At 38.3% G+C, this 20,606-nt stretch overlaps 1 protein-coding gene across 4 annotated transcripts in view; it reads left to right on the forward strand.

Annotated features, from left to right (window-relative positions):
• clstn1 (calsyntenin 1) overlaps window positions 1-20,606 on the forward strand; it is a 38,189-nt gene that overhangs the window by 8,390 nt on the left and 9,193 nt on the right. Inside the window, exons 2-12 of one of the 4 annotated variants that reach the window (XM_015378143.1) lie at window positions 7,955-8,077; window positions 11,286-11,315; window positions 12,756-12,951; window positions 14,398-14,606; window positions 15,317-15,466; window positions 15,654-15,839; window positions 16,250-16,498; window positions 17,097-17,218; window positions 17,303-17,465; window positions 18,945-18,995; window positions 19,912-20,069. In XM_015378143.1, coding sequence (XP_015233629.1) covers window positions 7,955-8,077; window positions 11,286-11,315; window positions 12,756-12,951; window positions 14,398-14,606; window positions 15,317-15,466; window positions 15,654-15,839; window positions 16,250-16,498; window positions 17,097-17,218; window positions 17,303-17,465; window positions 18,945-18,995; window positions 19,912-20,069 — 1,637 coding nt within the window. The remainder of the gene's footprint in view (window positions 1-7,954; window positions 8,078-11,285; window positions 11,316-12,755; window positions 12,952-14,397; window positions 14,607-15,316; window positions 15,467-15,653; window positions 15,840-16,249; window positions 16,499-17,096; window positions 17,219-17,302; window positions 17,466-18,944; window positions 18,996-19,911; window positions 20,070-20,606) is intronic. The other 3 variants (XM_015378146.1, XM_015378145.1, XM_015378147.1) reach the window with 3 other exon arrangements.

A 20,606-nucleotide genomic window follows, 5' to 3' on the forward strand; every position in this document is an offset into this window, starting at 1 on the left:
GCAACTTTTATGTGCTATAATGCANCAAGGCTTTGTCTTTGTGTCCATGTAGATGTTTGTTCCACAACCTTTTTTTTCTTTTTTAACAAGATATCAAATACCAAAAATGTTGCTTTAAAGACTCTGTCTGTTATATGATCATTCAGTTCTGGTTTGCAATGTTATTGATTTTTGAATAAAGCCGCTGTGAGTTGAAGTTAACCTTGGGAATGAAAGTGTTCAGTAGCATAGTAATGTAAATTACCTTTTATAGTATTGGTAATGCCATTATTTTACTTACAAAAAAAAAGTTAATTATTTTAATTACAATATAATGCAGTGAGTCTTTGCAGCACTAGTGGCTCGTTTTTATGGACAGTAGGCTGACACGGCGGGGAGACATGCGGGAAAGGACAACAGGCCAGTTTGAACCCGGGTCGCTCCGGTCGAGGACCAAAGCCTCTATAGATGGGCCGTGTGCGCTAACCACAGCGCCACCAGAGCACGACCAGTGACTTGTCTTAATCTCAGTCTCTGTGCTGTAGGAGAAAGGTGGTTTCCATTTGCTGTACAAGTGGAGAGAGACGAGCTGAGAGGTATACATGATACTGACTGGCTGAGGAGATGTGAGGTGGGCAAAGGTGATAATCCTCCATTTTACCAAATGTTGGATGGTCCTATTCTCCATGGCTTCTTTAATCGCTGTCACATCCATAACAATGAAGAAAAAACTTTTCTTAGTGTTATTTTGCACATAGAAGTATTGAAACACATCGTCTGATTAACAGTCGAAAGCGATAGGTGAAGAACAGACCTAATGTCACTTACAAAGTAAAGAATGTCTACAGACAAAGTTGGAAGGTTTAACTACTGTTGATGTGAGCAGTAGCCATCTTGAATACGGAGGTCGAGTATGAGGTTGTGTTGCCAAAACTAACTGACCCAGATTTCTGACTTCCAGTTGAAATTTCCTACTGGAAGGTTGGAAGTGAAAGCTGTCCTAAAATGGAAACATAGATGCTGATTTTTATACTCGCTGGAAGTCAAAGGTGAAAGGTTCCTGTGATATGCACATTATGTCTGGGAACATAGTGCCTGCAAATGTTCCACCTGTACGATCTTATACTAATATCACCTGCAGTACTGTTATTGTTTACTGTCACACTGGGAAATACTGAATAACCAGAATGTCTGTAATGGTGTGACTGCTGTTTAATGTGGCGTCAAAGTATATTTATTTTGTTTTTGTAAAGTTATAGATTATTAACATGGGAAATGTATAAAAGCTCTGACAAAAACTCAAAAGATTTGCAGCATTATGATGAATGACAAGCCCCTTTTACCCTTTTTATTTTTGGGGTCACATTTAGTTGTTCATGAAGGGCTAAATGATTTGTTCTCATTCCATTATAATAGAGATTCACCAATAAGGTGTGGAATCAAGAGTAGCTTGACGAATTAGCAACTTTTATGTGCTATAATGCATACTAGTTGATAATTCAGCCACTGAGTCAAACATCCTTATTCATATATGCCGTTCTTTACATTCATGTAAATAAAGATGCTTAATACAAGAAGCACTGACTATCACTAAAAGTACAATAAGCAGTAATTAAATGTAACAACATTGGCTATAATCAACAAAGTGTACTATAGTTGTACTGATGGAGGTAATTATTTTTGATACAAAGATATTACAAGATTAATCATCATTCAAGCATTAATGTATTTGTTCTAGGGTTGTCACGATACTAAACTTTTCAACTCAATACCGATACTTTTAAAAACGAGTATTGTATCCGGATACAACATTTTGGTATCGATACTTTTTTGAGTCTCGATACTTTTGACAACCCTAATTTGTTCTCAACTTTCTATTGTTTATTCAAACTTAAAGGCATGTCTGTCAAAGATTAAGGCCCATGTGTTTACACACAAAACAAGTTTGGTTTTCGGTTCACATGCCTTATTGAATAGAGAAAATAAATGAATGTTGCTCTATCAGATCTGCCCATCAGTGTTCAGTGTCTTAATCACATCAACGGGGAAATCAACTGTTTATATTTAGCAATTAGCTAATTTTATAGGGGAAATCAAATGCAAAACTGGGCAAGGAGCTCTGATATTTTGTTTCTTGGTCAACCTTGTGAGTGTTTGAAGTTGCATTTCTTCGTAGGGTTAAATTTTATTGGGTTTATTTGCTTTGCAGTGGAGTTGCATAGGAATCTGTTGCTGGGCTCGGAGGACGCTCAGTCGCCACCATCTGTGTTCATAAAGTCACAGCTTGATGTTTTAACTCTTCTCAAGTTTTTTATACTTTCCAACTATCTGCTATACTGGGTGTACTGGGTTTAATAATAAGCTTGATATAAAATTGTGTCTATAAAGTACGTTGGTTTTGGTTTGAATATCAGCCTAACTGGTTTGGTTAAAAAAAACAATTTTTGTGAAAAAAACAACATCACTAGTGGGAGAATATTGTTCCTCTTACATTTAAGTGTTTGTACATCTTTAGTAGGGGTGTAAATCACACCCATCATGGCGATTCGATTCAGTATTGATTTCTTGACCCAACGATTTGATTATTTTTGATACTCAAGAATACACCACGATATGATTCGATTAATTGGTTCAATTTTTTTGTTTTTTACCTCTCAGGCCAGACAATGTTTCAAATTTGAAATAAATCAATGAAAGCTGTTATATTGTTATGCATTTTATTTGAGAAACAACAGCAAATAACAGAAGTAGAAAGGTTGTACTCCACCTATTCCTATTAAAACCTCATTCACTGAAAAATAATAATGAATTCTGAAATGCCTTGCATCAAAAAAATGCTGTACAAAATAGGTGCAATGCAATACCTCGGCTCCAGAGTGTCGAGCAGGTATTGGAAGCCTTCAAAAAGCCGTCCCCGGCCCCCCCGCAGACACTCTGCTGCACTTCTCCCAAATTGTAGTTGACCGCAGACAGTGCCGCAGACAGGAGGCCGGCTTGTTTTGCTTTATGACCGAAATTGCGGAAAACAACTCGTGAAGTTTGACCAGCTAGAAGAGTGAGGTGCGCAAGAACGCTGGGACCCTTTTACCACCTGGATCTCCCCCTAGAGATGCTTTAAAAGACTCATTGTTTATATCCCTCATTCTCTGGTTTTTATCTTTTATTTGCAAGAATGTAGAGATGATAAAACCCAAATATTAGCCCAATAAACATTGAACTTCTTCTTCTCATTTCTTTGTTATTTAACAGAATAGTCTTTAACTGTAACCTAATGGTGTCACTTAGACAGGAATAGAACCGAGATCTAAATGTTAATGCTAGTTTTTATTTCAGACGGCATTAAGCCAAAGGAACATGAAAGGTTTCACTTTAATGAATGTGACGGATAGGTGTATTTAGGTGCAGGTGGAGCATTTCCCCTGTTATTACACATCATCACACGAGACATGATCAGAAGTTTCTCCAGTCAGGGCTCCAGTTATCCCACACTTGATGTCTTGAACTAAATATACTGACTAAGGGGCCGTCCTGAAGAAGCAGGGTTGGGTTTAAAGACTCGGCAGACTTTAGAGTTACCACACCACTCATTGGTTCAAGAGAAGTATTACCAAGCCTGTAACGGCTGCAATTTCATCTTGGTACAAAGCTTTATGGGCAGATTCCTTATTCGGCTATGAGTTGATCTAGACGAAGAGAGAATTTTTGTACTTTTTTAATTAATATTCACAACACTATCAGGGTTTATTATATTATCTGCCAAATCAGCTGACTGATTTTATCTATAAACATTCTACACAGTTTGGGATTTTCAGGATTTATCTCTGATTTGACTGCATGGAAAGTTGCAGATTTTTAATATGATGGTATTATGAGCTTCAGAAAAAGTTTTAAATTTAATTTCTGCAAGCGGGACTACTTTATGTGATTTATAATTCCCTCATACTGTAGAGAGTATATTGTCAGAAACCATCTAGTCCAAACTTATTCCTTAATAGATCTTAAAGATGTCCCTCCTTCCACAGCTAATTCTCCCTCCAATATATTAAAGTTAAATAGGATTTTTATGAAACACGGAATAATTTCTGCATTTGTGCGTATTACATCTTTGTCAATACACAACAAATCTTTCTCTCTTTATTGCAGATTTGCAGGGAAGAGGAAGATGAGGCTGCTTTGTAGCTGAGCTTTTGAATTTGTCATTGCATGTGTGGGCTTGCTTCTTTTGTTTTCATGCTGACGCTCAGTTGTTTCACATTCTTCCACTGTTTGCCATCTGTGACTATCTGCATTGCGACTTGTTTCAGGGGCTTTGTGCTGCCCTCCATCCATCCATCCATCCATCCATCCATCCATCCATCCATCCATCCATCCATCCATCCATCCACTCATTCATCCATCCATCCTCCACTCATCCATCCATTCTTCCTCCACTGATTCATCATCCATCCTCCACTCATCCATCCATCCATCCATCCATCCATCCATCCATCCATCCATCCATCCATCCATCCATCCATCCTCCATTCATTTATCCACCCATCCTCTACTCATCCATCCATCCATCCTCCACTCATCCATCCATCCTCCACTCATCCATCCATCCATCCATCCATCCATCCGTCCATCCATCCATCCATCCATCCATCCTATGAATTACTCTGCATTACACGTCTAAAAGTACAAGTACTAGAGTGTACATTGCTAAGTGAATACCTCAAATATTGAGGTATTCACTTAGCAATATTGATTAATCCATTCATCAAATATTGAGTTTTTGTATTTGATCTTCTCTAAGTCGGGAAACAATATGGACAGGAAAATATTTTGTTAGCCATCTTTCTTGGTTCCCAGGTTGGAGTTTAATTTTTTTTTTAAAGTGTGCAGTGACCCTTCTTCAGAAGCTGCCCTGGTTCACCAAACCTTCAAGATGAAAGCTATCAACAGCTCGTGATTGAACAAGTGGGCTGCATGTGACCCAGCTCAAAGTTACTGTGACTCTATGGGAAGCTAAAGCTGATTACTGTGACAGTCTGGCCCTGCAATCTGTCTGAGGACTTCCACTTCAGTTCAGCTCACAAGTCGCCTAGTAAAGCAATTTCCTGAACTCGATCAATTCCAAATTACTCGTTAGCACGTCAACATTTTCATATCAAGCCCTGCTTTTAGAGGACAGGATTTGACCAGGCATGGCAGAAAATATGTACCTCTGGAGTTTGTTTGATGTTCAGCAATAGTGTCAGACATAGTGAAATTTTTCCCATTACCCTGACTTTTAAGCAGAGATTTAGACAGGAAAAAAGATTTGATGTCAACTTTGGTTTGAGTGGTATATTCTTTCTATTTCTTTTTCTTCATGCTGTCAATTTTAGTGTGCAACTCAATCTTCTGATTTTACTATTTATTTTTTAATATGGATAAAAAAGAAAATTGGTTGTAAAGTATTTGTAACTTTTAATAGACTAGTAACAACTTTCATTTACAAGGGTCTTACTCATACCTTTTAATTGCCAAGTGCTGATCTTACCAATCACATTCAAGTAGGTTGTAATTAACTTTAAATGATTGTGCAACCAGTTATAATTACACTGCATTATGTGATGATGCAACCATGGTCGATGTATTGCAGAGGGATATTTGATGCCATGTGAAAAACATACCGGTACATCTTTTTTTAATGACCTTGGGTCATTGTATTCATTACTTGTCCAGCAGTGCTGTCTTTTTCTGCAATGTTATATCACCTTAAACATATCACTTACAGCTTCTAAATAATCTGATCAGAAGTAATTCAAAAACCTGCTTTAGGAAAAATCTATTTTAATAATTATCAGATAACAAAAATCTCGTTTCAATTCCAAAGATTTGTTTTAAGCCACAAAATGATCCTTACTGTTCCTACTCAATTCATGCCTCATGCATAGTTTCCATTCAAATAATTCAACGTGACTCAAGCATCCATGAAAAAAGCAGATGGTAACAGCGACCTGCTGCTACAGCTAAACGATCAATGGCTGGTAATGATCGACCACGGCGGAAAGTTGTCAAATGTTACGTAGCATGCTGCTTAGTGACATAATCTATCTGAAGATAGAAATGCCTTTAATTATCTGCCAGATCTTTAAGATGTATTAATTATAAAATAATTGGTTTTCCAGATGTTTTCCAAATGTGCTGCAAAGGACTTTTTTAATCACACATATATTTGGCAAATTACAACTGGAAAAATAGAGACTAATGAATTAGGCACCAATAATCATGTTAATTTGTTTTTTCTTTTGTAGTTACCTCATTTGGATGATTATATAAAGAGTTTCATTTTTGTATTTTAAGGATAAAGAAAGCTACAAAAAATCTTGTTTAAAATGATGAAAAGTGTGTATGTACAAAAACCATCACAGAAAATGTCTTAAAATCGATCCACCTTGACATGCTAACTAATGCTAGCTCCTGTAGTCTCTACTTATTTCCCCTTCTGTGGTAATCCTAGTTTTAATGTTCAGTCTATCAGCAACATGCTGTTCTCAGGTTTATCCTTCACATCATACTGGCAAACAAAACCAAGACCTTCTTTTAACTGTGAGAGTCTGTTTAAAACATAACACTTAAATTGTTGTTTTGATTTATTTACATCCAATAAGAGTATATTTTTTAGTACTTTTTATTGTATTTACTGTATTTTGCAAATCTTTCCATTTCTGCATCGTGGACGTGGAAAAGTATTTGTATTTCAATAAATGAACTGGCAATCCATCAGTTAGTTTATTTATTTATTTTTGGCTTTCTGTATTTTTTATTAATCTTTATCTTTTGCAGACATTAAAAATGTAAATGTTGAAGAGTCCTATGGCAGCTTTGCACATAGGATTTCTCTGATCAGTCGGCCCCAGTTACCGTAATTGTTGGTGATCTTTGCCCATATGTGCAACCAATCTTATCTGCCTACACAGAAGTCTGAAAACAAGCCCCTGTTTATGTTCTAAACCTTTCATTAATACCCTGCAGCACTATTTGACTGTTTTTCAGTAAAATAAGATTGGAACATTCAAGGTTTAATGTGACTTTATAACCCCTGAATATGCCATTTATATATAAAAAAATCATCTATAGGTCTAACATATTAGACCTATCACAGCTTTTCCTAGCATCAGGCACCCTGGATTAGCTCAGTCATTACATTGCTTCTCTTCAGCCTGTTGTCAGCAGGTGTAACCATCACATCTGCAGATCAGTAGCGAGTTGATGCCATCGTTCCCTCTCACCGTGGAGGGAGTGTCTCCTGGCTGTAAGAGAGCAGCGTTTCTTCTTCATCGCCGCTGTTTCCTAAGCCGGCCCGAATGTGTCACTCACTGCAGCTTTTCCTGCTGCTGCCAGCTACAGTAGATAGTCTTGTTTGCAGCAGGGATGGTTCCCATGCCGACGAATGGACCAAGCCCTGAGCAGCCTGTAGCACTATGTAGCCTGACCTTGATCATCAACTTGAGAGCACAACTGCAGCTAGCTGGCAATAACAGTGAATTGCATCCTGTGTAAACTTCACGTGTGAAAAATACTCTTATCTTTGTGTTGATATTGGCTGGCCTTCTTTTTAAGTTAGAAAGGTAATACAGAGGAGGATAGATGTAAAGCATAGAGTGGTTTCTTTTTTCTGCAGTGATGCACGTGTCTGTGTCTCATCGGCTCTTGGTTTCTGCTGCAGGTTTTCTCTTGACTTTGTGTAGAGCTTCTAAAAATAACACTAAAAGCATCGCTACCCTCATTAATAATGTATTCAAACTGCATGGGGCGAGGGAGGAGGTAAAAGTCAAAGCATCATAGGAGGGAAGTCATCAGAAAAAAGAATGAAAAAGGAAATTCTTATAAAAATCTGAATCTGTAAATATGGTTCCACTGTTATCAAGGTGAAAAAATATCATTAGCCTATTATGTCTTGAATATTCAGTCCAAGCTGACCTTTCTTCTATCTGCTTCTTCACAGTCAATAAGCACAAACCATGGATCGAAACGACGTACCATGGGATTGTGACAGAGAACGATGACAAAGTTATTCTGGACCCTCCTCTAATTGCGCTGGACAAAGACGCTCCTTTACGCTATGCAGGTGAGTAAAAACGTTTAAAGCTGCTGCCGCTCCTTCACTAATTCATAATCAAACATAGCTGATATTACTTCTTGCTCATCTCTGAGTAAATTAAAAAGAAAGCAATGTTACTCTGCTCCTGGATGCAAAACAACTGGTGATGTTTAATGTTAAAAGATTGTTGATGAATTATTCATTTATCTAATTCTTTATTCTTACTAAATAAAATAGAAACTGGCTTTGAAATGCCACATGGTTAATGTATGAAGGTCTTCCTCTCTGCAGCTGATTTTAATATGTATATGTTTTAATCCCTCCCATAATAAAGTTTGTATCTGATATAAACTTTATGCTCTTTCTTTCATGTAAAAGAGCAGCTGACTCAGCTATGATGAGGTCAGGAACTGTTTAATCTTACCTTGTTGCTTTAATTATCATTTAATACCCTGCGGTAGCACACACGTGTGGCTCAAAGGCATCCATACCATAAGATTTTTATGACTTGCCTTTTATATTGATGAACATCTGGCTGCCATCCCCCCAATTTGGCCTTTTCATTTATCAGATCAAAATGTGGTTCTTTTTTTTTATTATTTCATTCCTCCCAGTGGAGAACCACAGTTATGAGAAAATCCTTTGCCCCTGGTCTTTTTAATCATCTCAGCATAGACTCTGGTAAGGTGTAAAAGCACCACATGCTTTTATTACCCTTCATATGATCATTGTAATCTCAGGTTACTTGTTCTGTATCACTCTAGCTTTCAGGTTTTGAGATGTAATTCTGATACAATAATTAAGAAGAAGGTGATAGCTATAGCAATAGGCCCCCAGAAAAGAATATAAAGCTTGTTTTCTGTATGACGTTCATCTCCATTTACAGCAAATTAGTGCTGAATCCACAGCTCGGTGCATCCACTGCTTTGAACTGCAGCAGCTCCTTTTGATGAGCTTAAGAACGAACTGTACGTCCCTCTGAACTGGCCTTGTGTCTCTATCTGTGGAGACAGAGTGAGCAGCCTGGCTTCACGAGGAGGCAGGGGGCCGCTGCTCCATCACGCCAGATTCCCTGCATCTGTGCCAACTCAGAGGGTTCCCTGTTAAGCCAACCCACAGGCTTTTCAGACGCCCGATCAAATCCTCGCCTTTGTGTCAGATCACAGTGATCAAATGAATGTATACTGTAGAGGAGGAGTCGCCATGTGTGTCAGGATCAGGCTTTTAGCTAGGAATATTTCATATCGTGTACACCTTGGGGTATCCTTCTCCATAAAATTTTTAAATTTAGACTCTGAAACACTATTTCCTGCAATTTGAGCTTGAATGCCGCTAACTTTTTTTTTACTTTGTTACAACACTACTTTTGCCCTGATCATGGGAAGTATGTGTGCTTGTCTAGAGGTGGAAATTTCATAAGGAAGTCATGAGATCATTTTTAGGTACAATATTATTATTCATAATTCAAACAATCAGAAAGTGTTACTGCTAAAGGTGAAACTGCGTTGTTAAATGACAACTATCCCCAGTTGTCATATACATCAGCCCTTGTTTTTCCCCAATTCCAAAGGCAGTATTGTCCCAAAGGAAAAGTAAAAACCCTCCAAAATAATCATATAGTATAGTACATTTGAAAGCCCGCCGGCACCGCATGGACCCACAAATAATAAAGTGCTACACGACCCATGATCACAAAGTGTACAAACAGAGTTTATAACAGAGGCAGTAAAGAACATTGCCTCATGCTCAGATAAAGAGCTGTAAATTGGCAGGAGTAAGAAGGTTTGCCTCGTTGCTTAAAAAGTTACTGTTGTCTGGATATTCTTGAATCAGTTTATTTTTAAGATGTAAAATTAATAAATAAGAAAATATGAATAATTTTAATTCATGCTGTAAATCTCTGTTCATTTATACCCTTGCTCGCACCCATGATAAAATGTGAGGGAAAGGTTTCAACCCGTAGATGTACATTTTATAGGAGTACCTGCGGGATACCCACGGGTACCTGACCTCGTGCAGGACTCTGCAGTGTGGATATTAGATATTTCACCAATAACAGCGTCTATCTACGCTGCCTGAGCTTAGCCCGAGATTATGCAGGACTAGAAGGGGAATTCAGGCCTAGTGAAGAACCCATCTGCTAATTTAGAAAATTTAAGCGAAGTTTGCGTGGGAAAATTAGAGGCGTACCAGAGCCGTACATCCCAAAAACAGGCGTACAATTTCTACTATTATTAGTAAACGCCCGTATGCATTGCTAGCTAAAAGCCTAGTTAGGATGGATGGGTTAATTTAACGCTTTATTAAAACAAAACAAAAACAAAATTTCTTTATGTGTAAACCATTTGGGTCTGTGCCCTTTACGAATTCAGGTCAGGGCATGCAAAAGTTATTCTTTTGGTCGATATGCAATGTATGATCCAAAACGTCCCCCAAATACCCCTTGGAAACGCAGGATGTGCAGCAACATCATCATGCTGTCCTGAAGAGGCTTTAACAGACTTGAGGAGCTTCACCTTCCAGGAGGACAGTGATCATGATTAACAGCCGAAGGTAGAGCTTTATACAAAAGCATATCATGTGGTGATGGTCTAGTCAAAGTCCAGACCTAAACCCATCTGAGAATCTGTTTTAACAATAGTAAATGGATATCCACTGAGACTTTCCACCTATACTGACTGAGCTGAGCTAGGATCTAGCCCAAGAAACAAATTAAAAATATCTCAACCTTTAGATATTAAGTTTGAGATAACTTAAGATATGTTTTGGCTGCTCTGATCCCTGCAGGAAGGCGCCTGAGACCACAGCACCATGATGTCCTGTAGGTTCTATATGAGTCCATTTGTTAGTCCATCAATCCTTCACTGGACAATCTACTGGCCAGAAAATAATTATTTTCCCTCCTGAAAGGAAAAACTGATTTATGGTGAAACTCATTAACTGACATGCTTATTAATTTATCCTAATCACAGCTGAAGAGCAGACTTTCTCAAAGATTTAAAGCATACAGTTAAAGAGAATACAGAGAGTGGGATTATTTCTTTTAATTACATTTGTCATTGTACTTTCATCTTCAATTTGTGAATCATTCCCTTTTTTTTACTTGGAGAGACCCTCATGTTTATCTTGAGCTTTTCTTTGTCTTAGTCTACAGCTCAAATATGTATCTTCTTTTCCTCAATGTGTCTTCTAACTTTCCTCTTATCTGGGTTTATCTCCTCTCCCCTCCATGTAGAGAGTTTTGAGGTGACCCTCACTGAAGAAGGTGATCGTGGGCTTTTTTTTTCTTATGCCTTGTGCTTTTTTTTTCATTTTCTTACTATTAACCCACTAACATTAAAGCAGCATCCACACTTTTTACACAGAAATTCCAATTATGCTCTGCAATTGACCTCCTCGTTATTATTTCTTTTTTTTTTTGGGTTTGTTTTCTTGCCGTTCTTTTTTTCCTCACCTTGAATTTGTTTAAAGAGCTGCAACAGCTGGATGAAAAGTGTGATGTGGGGCTGATTGCTCTTAGAAATATCTGTGCATGAGACATCCATTGCAGTTTGCAGACCCTAACAGTTTATCAGCTGTCACCTCCAGAAAAAAAAAACGTCTTGAAAACAGGAGTCTCTCTGTTGACATTTTCTTCTTATAATGACTTGGCAGCTTAAGAAATGTTTACCCACGAACTAAAATTTAAATCCAAGCCGAAACTTACTCCAAAATCTGTCATAAACTGAAATAAAAAATATCAAACTAGGTACAGATTCCTAAAGGTACTAAGCCTCCTCATTGTAGAGCTTTTCTTTTATAGCTTGAGAGTAACTCCTGCAGGTTTCTGAATTTGCTGAGATTGTTAACTAATGCAAACTCTCTCTGCTGCAAAGCTTCTGTTTTTCTGCATCCCTTGCCTCGGTGGATCTCTTTGAGTTAATTCTCCGCCACTAATCTCTACCATTAGCATGGCTGCAGTCGTTTGATGTGGATGTCAAGCAAGTGGATATTTCTAACCCCAGTTCTCATCCAGAGCTTTTTGTTTGGATCCTGTTGTTGTGCTGGTTTAGTTCTGTATGATTTCTGGATTTATTTTGCAGTTATTTTTGGATGAGAGGCAGGCAGAATTACACAGGAAGACTTTCTTTAACTCTTTACTGGAAGTGTTTTCTGAAATTCTATTTCTTTTGCAGATTTTGTGGGGGGTTGATTGATGGATTGGTGTCGTATCACCTTTATGTTTAATTCTTATTTGATATTGTTTATCCATAATATAAGTCATGACCTAATTCTGCTTCCTTTCAATGCTTTTATCTTCATATTCACTTTGTTAAGCTTCTTTTTTTCACAACTTTGGTTTTATTACAACATCCTGAGTACTCCTGTGAAATGCCTGTCCACATTTTTATTACTATTATTTTTAGTTTCTTCCTGCATGTCTGGATGCACTGTTTTTCAAGTGGCTTGAAAATTGAAATAAAATGACCTTAAACCTGCCACTCCCTCACCCACACGAGGTGCCGTTTGACTTCCTCCACAGACTCCATGCACTTCAGCCTAAAACCCCCACTGGTTCCCAAAATCTGTGGCTGTTTATTTATTTTGCCTGGATGTATTCCTTTTTCCCCAGTTGACAATATATATATTTTTTTCTAAAATATCGAAACTCCTCATCATTTGTGCTGAGCCAAACTCCCTCCTTTTTGACTCTCAACGTGTTCAGGTGAGATTTGCGGCTTCAGGATCCACGGGCAGGACGTCCCCTTTGAGGCAGTGGTCCTGGACAAGTCCACTGGTGAGGGGGTCATCAGGGCAAAAGAAAAACTGGACTGTGAGCTACAAAAGGAGCACACCTTCACCATCCAGGCCTACGACTGTGGAGAGGGTCCTGATGGGGCCAACATGAAGAAATCACACAAGTGAGTGAACTTTTCACACCTCCCTCTATTTCATCGGATGATAATAAAGACAGTTTTTATGATTATCTAACAAGGCTTAATTTATACAAATTTACAAAACATAAGCTATTTTATCTCAGCTACGATAAATATTATTTCTGTTTGCTACATACCACAATGCTATTACTAATTATTCAATTTCCATAGCCATTGATTTAAATGGAGTAACACGTGGCTGCAGCTCAAACACAGCTTTGTTATGTGACATTATAAAAATCCTACCAAGACATCAGGAATAAAACTGTTGGATATGATCATATGAACCCCAAAGAAGAGAAGACTTGTGAAGAGGATCAGTGCAGCTGATATAAGACGTTTTCTCTTCCAACCGTCACATTACAGTTGCAAAGGTGCTCGGGGACAAAGGCCTGGAGACACTTCCTGTGTTCTGATGAAACTAAGACTGAAGTTTTTGCCAGTAATGACAATAATTACATTTGGAGGATGAACGGGGAAGAACAGATGGCATTGTAAGGAAAGAACAATTTGTGGTAATACTGAAGAAATATCTCATTCATCTAGAAAATTTAAGCTTGTTGAAATACGGTAAGAAAAAAAATTATAAAGTTATTCATTTTATTCAGTGTTTCAACTCCATGTTAATCCTAATCCTAAATTTTAAAGCCTGCAAAGTATTTCACCCAATCAATACTTAGTGATTGCACTGTAATGTTGCACATATTTAAACTGTAATAAGAACTTCAGCTGAATTAACTGTGCCCCTAATTGCACAAAGACTAGGTTTTCAGTTGAATCTGGTATTTAAGATATGAACCATTGTTGCTCAGAAATGTTTGATGCTTTAGCCTTAATTTGGTGCTGAAATCTGCAGGGTTTTTAAAATCAATATTTATTTTTGCCAATTCAAGGGTGAAAGTGTTAAAAATTCTAAATAGAATAAAACAATGGATTCGTTCAAATCAAAAACTAAAAACAAAAAAAGAAAACAATGACTTTAATGCTTAAAATTTTCTATTTTCTTACTTGTTTTTTTTGACACGATGAATAAGAAGTGTTTCCTCATTGAGTTTCTGGATAAATTAGCAGATAAAAACTCTTAGTGTGCTGATCGATTTGAACCAGATGATAACCTAGGTGACCTTTACTAGCTCAGATTAAGCCATATAATAATATTTAATCCAGAATTGAAGATAATTAGTTTCCTGCTCTTGTCTCCATCTTCCCCTTGCTTAAAACAGGCTGTTTTAAAAAAAATCCGAACACACTGAAAACAATTTAAATGGAGCGCTCTGTAGTAAAGAGACAAAATTAACCACTGTGAAAGGATAATCATTGCAATGATCCTATTGATGTCTTTTTCAGGATTAAAAGCTTTTGCTAAAGTGCTCTGTTAAATATCTGGCTGATAAAAATCTGAAAATTCAAATGTGTTCCTGTTCCTCTCAGGGCGACTGTCCACATCCAGGTGAACGACATCAACGAGTACTCACCAGTGTTCAAGGAGAAGACATACAAAGCCACCGTCATCGAGGGAAAGAAGTACGACAGCATCCTGAAGGTGGAGGCGGTGGATGCTGACTGCTCCTTCCAGTTCAGCCAAATCTGCAGCTATGAAATTGTGACACCCGACGTGCCCTTTACCATTGATAAAGACGGTGAGGACCCTCATGAAGCATGCTTGTCTCTTTGTCTGCTTGGAAAAAACAATCAGCAATTGTCTGAGAGGATAGATTTTATTCACAGAGATGATGGCGTCTATTGATCTGTGTGCACACTGATGCCACTAGGCTCTAATTTAAGATTCAACATACAATGCAAGCCTTCTAAAAATATCATCCAAGGTGACCGGTAGCTTCTGAATGCATCTGTTACTTATATTTATATGCTGGAAAATAGAGTCACAGAATCAATTTAAATCAAAATTTAAATAAAGGCTTAAGATCTTAACAGTGTCCATCCATCTCCTGGAATCCAGGGTCACCATTATGTCTGTATAAAATGTAGGATCCAGACAACAGCAATAATGGTTTAGAAAAGGTTGAGAAGGAAACTGAGATCTCTGGAAATTTAAGTATGAAAAAGATTTGGAATTTCATTATGAAAAAATATGTGGGAATCCTGGAAATGTGATCATCCCTCTATATCTATAAAACCTCTTTGTCTTTGGGGAAGCCTTTAAAAATATCTCTTAGTTTAGCTTGTTAACACACAGTGTTTATTTTTTTTTTGGGCTCTATTATCATTCTTTTACCTAAAAGATTTGTTATTGTTTAGCTCTTTGTAATGTTTTTTTATTCATGAATTTAAGAGTGTCAAAAGTCGTCAAACATACAGCTTTATTCCAATTTCTTATTCTCGTTGTCAGGTTTTATTAAAAACACTGAGAAGCTGAGCTACGGCAAAGAGCACATGTACAAGCTGACGGTGACGGCCTACGACTGCGGGAAGAACCGAGCTTCTGAAGACGTTCTGGTCAAAATCAACATTAAGCCCACCTGCAAACCCAGCTGGCAAGGTATCAGAACTCATCTTTTCTGACTTCATTAGCAGTGTTTATGAGTTTTCCAAGAGTCATTCTAAAACTTGTTAGCTTCCCGGCTTTAAGCACTGATTAAAGAACATGGTGTTTAAAGCTCAACACGGATCAAAGCTCTTTTAGTAAAGATGTCTTAAATCTGTTCTCTTTCCCTCCTGGTTTTCAGGCTTCAATAAAAGGACTGAGTATGAACCAGGAACAGGTAGCCTGGCGCTTTTCCCCAGCATGCATTTGGAGACCTGTGACGTGCCCATCACATTTGTCCGGGCCAGTATCGAACTGGAAACCAGTCACATCGGAAAGGGCTGTGACAGAGACACCTACTCCGAGAAGTCTCTGCACAAGCTGTGTGGTAAATAAATGCTCTGCTAATTAGACCCCTGCACTTTTCTTCCATGCATTGTTCTGCATTTTATAACTGACAAGAATGATTCATTTTCAGGGTTTCTACACATGAAAAACTCTAAAGTGTGTGTTGCCCTATCCTAATCCGATGTACATACATAGATGTTTTTACTTAGTGAACAAACTACATGAAAACCAAAGGACACAGCAGAGAGGTCAAAGGCAAAGTTATGGAGAAGCATCTACCAGAGGGCCCTTAAAGCAATAGGTTTTAGCAGAAGCCGAATGTGCAGCAGGGTTACATTATAAAGTTTGGATGATATTCAGTTCTGACCTAAATCTAATTAAGAATCTGTCACGAGTCTTAATGTTTTGACAATCACAACCTGACTCTGAGCCATTATTCTTGTGTTTTAGGAGCCAGCTCCGGCACCGTGGAGCTCCTTCCTGCACCGAGCAGCTCTTCCAACTGGACGGTAGGACTGCCCACGGATAACGGACACGATAGCGACCAGGTGTTTGAGTTCAATGGGACCCAGGCCATCAAGGTGCCTGATGGTTTGGTGAACACCAACCTGAAGGAGCCCTTCACCATCTCTGTGTGGATGAGACATGGACCCGGGTCCCGCGAAAAGGAGACCATCCTTTGTAAATCTGATAAAACAGGTAAAGGTTCCACATCTACAGAATTAGAAAATGTAAATGCAGTATCTGGTTGCTATTAGAAGGTGAAACAAGTTCTCCTGGCATCTCATTGCTGCTGCGCCCATGTGGTCTGCTAGCTCATCGTATGAAAATAGCCATATATATCTCTGGCTCACCCCAGCAGCTATAATCAGTGTTTGTGTTGAGTTGTCTGGCTCACAAAAACAGTTTCTTTTCATATTTCCTTTCACCTCTGCTAGCTGACCGCTATATTTTTGAGTCGACATTTGTTCATAAAGCTCCTTGATCTTATTCACTTTAAAGTTTCAGTGCGATCAGTGGGCAGGCGGCTCATCAGTCTTAGTTTGGCTGCTTATATAAGAAGGATTACATCAGAGTGGCTTCGCCCTGGAGAGGGAGCTCCCGTACTTGTGATCTCAGCACACCATGACCTCTATTTAGCACCGAGTCACGGAAGCATGAATCCCACTTTTCTGGTTCACCACAGATTAAAGTTTGGTGCTCCAACGAGAACAAAAGCAGCCTAACAAATGTTAGCAAGCAGTGTTAGTTTGAAACGGTCTAAATCTGATCATTTCCTCTCACGTCCTACCGGCAGATATGAACAGACACCACTACTCCCTCTACGTCCACAACTGCAGGCTAATCCTCCTCCTTCGCCAGGATCCCTCAGAGGCAGAGAACTACAAACCGGCAGAGTTTCACTGGAAGCTTGACCAGGTCTGCTGCAACTCAAAACCAGCCCATTTAGAATGATTGGTTGCATCTTTTTTTTATTTTATTCTTGTGCTATTTTGTTTCTAGGCCTGTGACAAAGAGTGGCATCATTATGTGCTCAATGTGGAGTTCCCCACTGTTTCCCTATTTGTGGACGGGACCGTCTTCGAGCCCTTCATGGTCACAGAAGACCACCCACTGCACCCGTCGAAGATTGAGACTCAACTCACAGTTGGTGCCTGCTGGCAAGGTAGACATCCTCATTCATTAAATCGTCTTGCCTGAGAAGGTATTTTATTTTATACAAGGGTCGTCCAACTCCAGTCCTCTGGATCTAGTGTGGTGCAACTTTTAGGTGCATCTCTGTTCCAACAGACCCGGATCAAATGAAAGGCTCCTTACCTTATAGATTTGGGGTTTTGCAGCAGGGATGCTTTTTAAATTTGCAGACCGTTGGTTATTTATATACCTGAAAGTATTCACACCCTCTGAACTTTATCACACTTTATGACACACACCAACACCTAGTAGCATATACTGTAATGTTGAAGCTAAATCTTATATATGCTTTGTTGTGTTTGCTGCAACTGAATCTCCTGGTTCATGTCAACCAGATTGTATATGTAGAGACTGGATTTTTTTTTTTATTCAAAATGGCTCATCTCGGTCAGATTTGGTGGAGATCATCTATTGACAATAAGTCTTATATAAGACTCTCAGTCAGATTTAACCCTTGATCATCCCTGTTACCTCAGACTGTAGGTTTAGAGTTGAAGTCCAGCTGGAAAATGATCCTCCTGTTAGTCAAGTTCTGTCCTGTAACAGTTTTCTCCCCAGTATTTAGCTTCATCCATTTACTCCAATTCTGAAGAAAAGCTTCACCAGAGCATGACATTGGCTTCATGTTTCACAGCATGCAGAGTTACCGTAGTGTTTCACCAAATAAAGGCTTTTACATGGAGGCCAAAATATTGAATTCTCATCTGAGCTAAATATTTGCTGTCATGTGTTTTCGCTGTCTGCTACATGACTTAAAATGCAAACAGGAATTTTTGAAACCAGGATTGTAGGGTTTGGTCCTTCTTGCTGCTTTTTTTATATTACTTACCCAGGTTGTTTATTTTGATCAACAGCCATGTTTTTGGAACATTTGCAGATATACTATTTTCTTAGTTTTTGGAACTGCTTTTTATTGTTTTATTGCTTATACCTGATTCATATTTTTCCAAAACTATTGGTCTTTACCAAACCTCTCAGGTCTCTATAAAAAAACTGATGAGATCAGATGAAATACCCCTAGATTCAGATAAAAAAACTAGATTTTGCTTAGGGGTAAAGTGGGGGGTGGGGTGAACTATAAATGTAGCTTGTATAGATATTTGGACACTAAACTCTAAATTAATAAGATAAAGATAGTGCCTGTTGCTAAATTCAAACTATTCAAGGGGTGTGAATATTTTTTATAATAGACTGTATTTTATGTTTTTGTTTGACTCTATTTTTAAAGATTGAAATTTAGAAATATTCCAGCAGTGCTCTTTATTCATCGTTAGTGGAAGAAACCTAAACCAGCCTGTTTTATGTTTAGTCAACAAATATCGTCTTTACTTTTGTTGTGAATCTCCAGGGATGCGGCATGACCTTATTCTGTAGCATCTGAATCTCTCCTGCAGATCCTCAACCTTCCTTCCTCTCTCTTTCCCTGCTCTCTCGTTTCCGTCCATTGCAGAAAACTCAGGACATGACAATGACACTGAGACAGGCCCTGAGACCACCTCAGGTTGCTCAAGTCTTTCCCTTACTCCTCAGATATGTCCATGTGTCCAGAACATCCCACCATAATAACAGCTTCAACTGCATCTTCATAACAATTTAAACTAGAATGAAATAAGCATTCTAGATGCAAAATGTCCTTTGTTTATCAATTATATTTAAAGCATGACGGGATGTGCTTTTTTTTTTTTCATCATCATCCTTTTTTTATACCGGTATATATATTGTTTCAATCTCCATCTGTCCTTTGGTTTGACTTTTTTTGAGCCAGTACACCAGCAGAGAGCGAAATAGAAACAAAATGAGAACAAAACACAAACAAACTCTGGCTTGGCTTCGTTTTTTTCTGTCCACTCTGACTTTTCCAGTCAAAGTGTGACCTTGTCAAAACTCCTACATATCAGATAACAAGCAGTAGACTAAAAATACACACACACACACACACACACACACACCCTGAATGTTTGTCTCAACACAACTTTAATCGGCCTCAATATTATCCAGTGGGTAAATTTTACAATCAACACTTTCCACTCCTTTTATTCTGTTTGTTTAAATTACCAGTGAAGATTTTATTTTCCCCTCCTTTAAATATAATTTTATTTTTTTTTATGTTTGTCTTTGCCATATCGTTATCCATGATAAGATAGGAACCCCTCTCCATTGATTTAAATGTTGCATGTGCTGATAGCAGACATAAGCTCATCCATCATCTGCCTGTCTCATCCTCTGGGCCCCAGGCCTTTAAGGGGAAACACATACTAACTTGCATGGACGTCATTCATGCCAGCTTTGCTCCCTGAGACAGCATGCTTGCATCATCAGTGCTCCCTTAAACATTTCAGTGATTCTGCAACCCTTCTTAAGTTACTTACTTATTTTTGTTTTACCATTTTTTTCCCTATCCTTTTTAATTAAAAAAGGCGGGAATGCCAGAATGGCTCAGTTTTTCCGAGGGAACCTTGCTGGCCTGATCATCCGCTCCGGCAAGCTGGAGAACAAGAAGGTGATCGACTGTTTGTACACCTGCAAAGAGGGACTCGACGTGCAGCTGCCTGAGGAGGTAGCTTCAGCTGTAAAGGTGAGGGAGCAGAGTGACTCACACAGTGTTTCCAATTGAAATACATTTGCTGTTTAAACAGATACACAGCAAATTAATCAGTTGGCTAAAAGAATCCTTAGTTGTACGCATACATATATGTATATATGTGTATATATGCAGATGACATAAGCTGCTTACAACTCTGTGCTTTCTTCATTTTAAAAACCATATTGATTCTTGAAATAGCAAAGAAATTAGTTTCTTCTCTTAGTAAAAACTTCCACACTGAATACTTTAATCATAGATATGATAGAGGAGGAAAGCAACATATTTTAGATTTTAGATAGGCGGTCATGGCTCAAGGCTGTTTCCTTCTGGTTACCAGTTGATTACTTGTTGCTTTTCTGAGGAATTTCTGCCACAAGACATTTATGTGTGTGAGCTTATAAGGAGGAAGTTATTAGAAGATTTTAAGGCTAAAAAAGAAGGCAGGCAGTGGGTAAACAATGCTGTAATCCCTTCATGATCCTTTCCAGTAACATTCAGCTCTATTTGTCTTCAGTTGGTTGTAAAGGT

This window comes from Cyprinodon variegatus, unplaced genomic scaffold (genome assembly GCF_000732505.1).
Source record: "Cyprinodon variegatus isolate N-32 unplaced genomic scaffold, C_variegatus-1.0 Scaffold165, whole genome shotgun sequence".
Lineage (NCBI taxonomy): Eukaryota > Metazoa > Chordata > Actinopteri > Cyprinodontiformes > Cyprinodontidae > Cyprinodon > Cyprinodon variegatus.